General features: G+C 46.0%; 1 protein-coding gene across 1 annotated transcript; it reads left to right on the forward strand.

Annotated features, from left to right (window-relative positions):
* Positions 1-5,421: 5,421 nt before the first annotated feature.
* Positions 5,422-6,114, forward strand: LOC138311491 (uncharacterized). The gene has a single exon (XM_069252820.1). It carries the CDS (start codon positions 5,422-5,424, stop codon positions 6,112-6,114), a length of 693 nt encoding a protein of 230 aa, XP_069108921.1.

Below are 6,114 nucleotides of genomic sequence, written 5' to 3' on the forward strand. Positions count from 1 at the left end.
TTTTCCTGATTAACAATAGATGGCGTTGTTTCCCTCGCAGAGTATAAATACAGCCGGCACACGAGAGTGATTTCATTCTGGGAACTGGTCGTCCGTTTGGTAAGATCTCTTGCATATAATCTATTGGTTAACGGCACTGAAAGACAGAAGTTGCTGAATAAGCATTGCCTTGATCGGTGTCGTGGCCAGGGACTTCCATTAATATAAGTAGCTATCGTGTTCTGAGCATTGTGGTTCATAGCTATTATATTGTAACCTCAGTAAGTGCGTTGAGGCACATAGGTCGTGAGTTACTCGCAACATCGTCTCACGACTACTGTAGATAGTCGTGAACACTCACGACATAGGTAGGTCGTGAGTAGGACCGTCAACACTGGTGTTAGCGACACGCTCGCAGTCAGCAGACTCCGAGTTGTAGTGACCACAGTTTGGGTCGGTGTGTAGTGTTAGTACGTATATATACTGTCCGGTACTCTTAGGGTCGTAGCATCAGTCTCGTTTGTCCCGTATGTGTGTTATAGAGGGCCGTGATCAGCACTAGGTGTGTTGCGCCCTGTGTACCTATAGTGGTTGTATGAGCATACAGGGGTTGTCTCCCTTCACATAGTGTACTTTAGTTCAGAGAGGTACTCTGTCGTATTGTGCTTATTGATAACGTGTATTGTACATAGAACATTGACTAGTGTTGCTGGTTGTAACCTAACTTATCTGTATATATTGGCTGCTGTAGTATAGTTGGTAATTCATAATAGGGACCCAAGCATATCTTGGTAACAACCCCCGCCGGTACGTTACATAAATTTGGTGGCAGCGTTGCGGGATCCGTGTTAACCTTTAACTTTCTATGCTACAGTAGTACATGTATTGTTTATTCATAGTTTGCTGTTAGTTATTGTGTGTTGAGACATACATTAAAATATTTGATATTTTAGAGGTTGTTGTTATTTTGTCACAATTATATTGTAAATATGGCAGCAAAGTACAGTTATGATATTGGTCAGGACCTTAGAATTGCTTTAGATGGCCAACATTTGGATGATGATCATGATGTCTCTGACACAATGGCTCGTGACTACTCGACCCCTGTGACCAAGTCCAGCGGAATATTGAGAATGTCGGACTCGGGTATCATGACTATACCCAGTTCTGAAACCAAGGACCCTGAGTTTGGGTATGAGCTAAATGGAAAGAGTTTTAGTGAGGATACTCAGAAAATTGAAGATGAGATCAAGATGCTAAGGAACCAGATTTCGTCTATAAAGCAACATAGTATGGAGATGTTGCATAACCCACTGCATGCTACGAGTAGTCAAACTCACTCCAACAGCAAGGATAGGAAATCTCATGGCCTGAGATTTGATGATGATCGGAGCAATGGAGATGATGGCCCAGTGACTTATAGGAAAGGTGATACACGTCAACAACGAAGGAGCATCAACTCAGACAGATCTCCTAAATATGTATCGGTTAAAGCCTCGACCTATGATGGTACTACAGCATTGATTGATTATAAATCCCACTTTGAAGCATGTGCTAGAATCAACAATTGGTCGGACTATGAGAAGGGTTTGTACCTGGCTGTTGCTTTACGAGGACAAGCTCAAGGTATACTTGGGGATCTCGATGTCTCTCAGCAGCAGGATTACGACTCTTTGATGACTGCATTGGAGGAGCGCTTCTCTCCGCCTGACCAGACAGAGCTATACCGCGTACAGCTAATGGAAAGAAAGCAAAAGGCTTCAGAAACACTGCCTGAGCTAGGACAAGCAATTAGGAGGCTGGTAAAGCTGGCATACCCCACAGTGCCCAGTGATGTACGGGAGACTCTTGCTAAGCAGCAGTTTATAGAGGCATTGAGCGATTCTGACATGAGAATTCGCATCAAACAAGCTCGTCCCCGCAATTTGACCGATGCAACCCGGTTAGCAATGGAACTCGAGGCATACAACCGTTGTGAGAAACAACATAGAGATGGACGTAATTTCCTACGTGCCACCACCACTGAGACAGGTGCTAGCGTGTGTGAGGTCAAAGGGGCTGGTGCCGGCGATGGTAGTGCTATTACCAAACAATCTGAGTCCAGTGAGATGGTCAAACTGTTGGAAGATATTCAGAAGAAACTCGCTACACTGGAGACAGATTTTCAGAAAATGAAAGAGAGGAGGCGCAGACAGAGTGGAAATAACTGCTACAATTGTAAGAAAGAAGGACATTTCCAGCGGGATTGCCCACAGCTTAAGAAAAAGGATAGCCGACCAACAGCCCAGCGAGTTGGAGTGAGGCGTAGGAAGAAGCTATCTAAAGCTTCAATTGGTGCCTCTGCAGCAGCTCATGAAGCTGGTATGTACATAGAAGCAGATGTACATGGATCCAAGGTAAAACTCTTGGTAGACACCGGGGCAACTGTTAGTATAATCTCAGAACGAGTGTTTGATAGCATCACACCATCAGCCAGACCGAGACTTACCAAGGTACACCAAGATATTTTCACGGCAGGAGGTGACAAGCTACATGTTGTCGGGCGTGGTAGTTTCATGGTGCGACTCGAAGCCTGCAAGAATATGAATATAGAAGCAGTCGTAGCCAGAATCAGTACAGATGGCATATTAGGGCTTGATGTCATGAAGGAGAGGCATGGGTCTCTAGACTTTGAGAAAGGTCGTTTAGTATTGGATGGTATTGAAATCGCCACCCAGTACGAGGGTGCAATGGGTTGCTTTCGAGTTTACTCTACAGAGCAAGTTTTGTTACCGGCAAATAGTGAGGTTATTGTGCCGGGGAAAGTGTGCACCCCACCAGGGGATCATATCCGAGGAGAAATGCTTTTAGTTGAAGGTGCTGAAACCTTTTTACGACGAGACACAGCATTAGTCGGAAGGTCACTAGTTCAGAACATGCCTACTGTACCTGTGCGTATGATGAATCTCGGAGCAGAAGAACAAAAGATATACCCTGGCACCACCATAGGTCAAGTTTGTGCCATACAGACGGTAGTCAATAGTCAGGAATCGGAGATGACAACAGGGGATACTGCACTGAGGCAAGATCTCAATGATTTATTCTTAGCCTCTAAGGCTAATCTAACCGAAGCACAGCAACAGGATTTGTTGAGTTTATTGAAGAGGTACGAAAAACTATTTGCAGTCACAGACTCGGACCATTGGACGTACGGATGTTGTTAAACATCGCATTCGCACAGGGGATGCTCGTCCCATTAAGCAGCCGTTAAGAAGAGTTCCAGGAAACCTTGGACCAGAGGTGGATAGACAGGTCGAAGATATGCTGGAGCGCGGGGTGATACAGAAGTCAACAAGTCCATGGAGCTCGGGAATTGTTCTAGTGAAGAAGAAGGATGGTACGATCAGGTTCTGTGTCGACTATCGGCAACTGAACTCTGTGAGTATTCCCGACGCCTATCCGTTGCCGAGGATCGATGAAACTTTGGATCAGCTGGCAGGATGTTCTTGGTTTTCGACCCTAGATTTAAACTCCGGGTACTGGCAAGTGGAAGTAGAGCCAGAGGACCAACCCAAAACAGCGTTCTCCACACGCACTGGGTTGTATGAGTTTCGGGTAATGCCTTTTGGTTTGACATCAGCGCCCGCAACATTCGAGCGGCTGATGGAAGCAGTGTTATCTGGCTTACAATGGCAGATATGCCTCATCTACCTGGATGATATCATCATTGTTGGTAGATCGTTCCAAGAAATGTTGAGCAACCTTCAGAAAGTGTTCGACAGACTTTTGAGTGCTGGATTAAAACTCAAGGCTAGGAAATGCCATCTGTGCAAAGATGAAGTCTTGTTTTTGGGCCATGTGGTTTCTGAGCAAGGGATTGCTACCGATCCTAGTAAGACTAGAGTTGTCGAACAATGACCTAGGCCAAACGATGTGAAGGAGCTAAGATCCTTTCTTGGGTTTTGTAGTAACTACACAGACGGTTCATAAAGAACTTTGCTCAAATTGCTAAGTGCCTTCATAAACTTACGGAGAAGGGCCGAAAGTTTGACTGGACACCTGCTTGCCAGCAGGCATTTGAGCTGTTGAAAGAAACACTGGTTACAGCTCCCGTGTTGGCACACCCAGATTTCACAAAAGAATTCATCTTGGACACGGACGCCAGTCATGAGTCCATCGGTGCAGTACTTTCCCAAGTAGTGGATGGGGTAGAGATGCCCATAGCCTTTGCTAGCCGCACTTTGACGAAGGCAGAAAGAAAGTATTGCGTCACCAGGAAAGAGTTGCTTGCGGTCGTACATTTCACCAAGTACCTGCGACACACTATTTGTACGGAAGACGATTCACCGTGCGGACGGATCACAGCTCGCTTCGATGGCTATTGAACTTTAAGGATCCAGAGGGGCAAATGGCTAGGTGGTTACAAGTTTTAAGTTCATACAATATGAATATTGTACATCGACCTGGCAAACAACATCTGAATGCTGATGCCATGAGCAGGATACCTTGTAGACAGTGTGGCTTTGACCCCGAGTGGGAGAGCAAGAGTTTGGACACTGGTAGAGAGTGCCATGAGGCCCAAAACTGTTGCGTGGTGGTTACAAAGAATGAATCATCCAAAGCAGACAACGAACAAGAGTCATATCTACAGGGACAGCAAGAAGCAGATGAGGACATTAAAGCTGTCATTAAGTGGGTACAGGACGGGAAGAAACCTCCATTCAAGAGTATTGAGAGTCGCAACATAACTGTGAAATCGCTTTGGTCTCAATTTGAGGCATTATCCCTAGAAGATAACCTGCTGTATAGGAAAAGTCCTAATGGGACCTTGCAAGTTGTCCTTCCCAAATCGGAAAGACGAACTGCATTAGAGCATACCCATGACAATAAGGCTGCAGGACACCTGGGGTTGAGAAAAACACTTGCAAAGATCAGGCAGTCCTATTACTGGCCGGGGATTCAGGCTGATGTGAAGCGCTATGTTGTCGGTTGCCTACAGTGTTGTAGAGGCAAAACTCCTAACCAGACAAAGAGAGCTCCGATGCAGGTAGTTGAAACTGGACTTCCTATGGAGCGCATAGCAATAGACATTTTGTGTGAGCTGCCTGAAACTGATCATGGGAACAGACACATTTTGGTAATTTCGGACTATTATACCAAATGGACCGAAAGTCACGCTCTACCGAACATGGAGGCTCAAACTGTAGCTCGAGTCCTGGTAGAGGAGGTCATATGCCGCTTCGGTGTTCCAAACATGATACACTCCGACCAGGGAGTCCAATTTGAGAGTGCTTTGTTCAGCGAGATGTGCAAGCTTCTTCAGATCAAGAAAACACGGACAACGCCCTACCACCCCAAATCAGATGGAATGGTTGAAAGGTTCAACCGAACATTGATATCCATGCTAAGAACAGTAGTCAATGAACATCAACTGATTGGGACCAACAACTTCCCTATGTCATGATGGCGTACAGGTCTGCAGAACACGAGACCACGTCGAGTACTCCAAACTTCATGATGCTTGGCAGAGAGACCAGCACCCCTCTGGATATCCAGTATGCCATCCCCAGAGGCATGAAAGCTATCCCTCAGAACCAGTGGGCTTGGCAACTTCAGGAAACCATGGAGGACGCCCATCAACTAGTGAGGGATCACATGAAGGGAGCTATGCAGAGACAGAAGAGGAATCATGACAACAAACTGTCCTGGGAAAAATTTAAACCAGGTGATGAAGTCTTTGTATTCTTTCCCAATGTGAAGACTGGACTGAGTCCTAAGTTGGCATGCAGATGGCGTGGACCATTTAGAGTACTATCAAAGCTGACTGATGTAACATACAGGGTACGTTGTGGTCGTAAAGGGAAGTCTCAAGTGGTACATGCAGACCGGCTGAAACGAAGACAGATGCAGATTCTTCAAGGGGAGAGTGCCAGGGAGCGTAGTGGATTGAAGGATGCAAAGGTCCAGGTTGATGAGAGTTGTTTCATAGAAGATGCTACAACATCACAGGAGACAATGCAGAACTCTTCAGGGGAGTTGGCAGACAGCACCTCATCAGATAGTGAGAAGGATGAGGACACGCTAGTAACCTCAAGGCGGACTGGGCGAGCGAGACGCCCACCAGCGTGGCACTCTGACTTTGCAAAAACATATTAG

This window comes from Argopecten irradians, unplaced genomic scaffold, assembly GCF_041381155.1.
Source record: "Argopecten irradians isolate NY unplaced genomic scaffold, Ai_NY scaffold_0033, whole genome shotgun sequence".
In the NCBI taxonomy this organism is placed as follows: domain Eukaryota; kingdom Metazoa; phylum Mollusca; class Bivalvia; order Pectinida; family Pectinidae; genus Argopecten; species Argopecten irradians.

Excerpts from the sequence above, each read along its gene's own strand:
- LOC138311491 (XM_069252820.1), top strand. The coding sequence starts at position 5,422 with ATGGCGTACAGGTCTGCAGAACACGAGACCACGTCGAGTACTCCAAAC.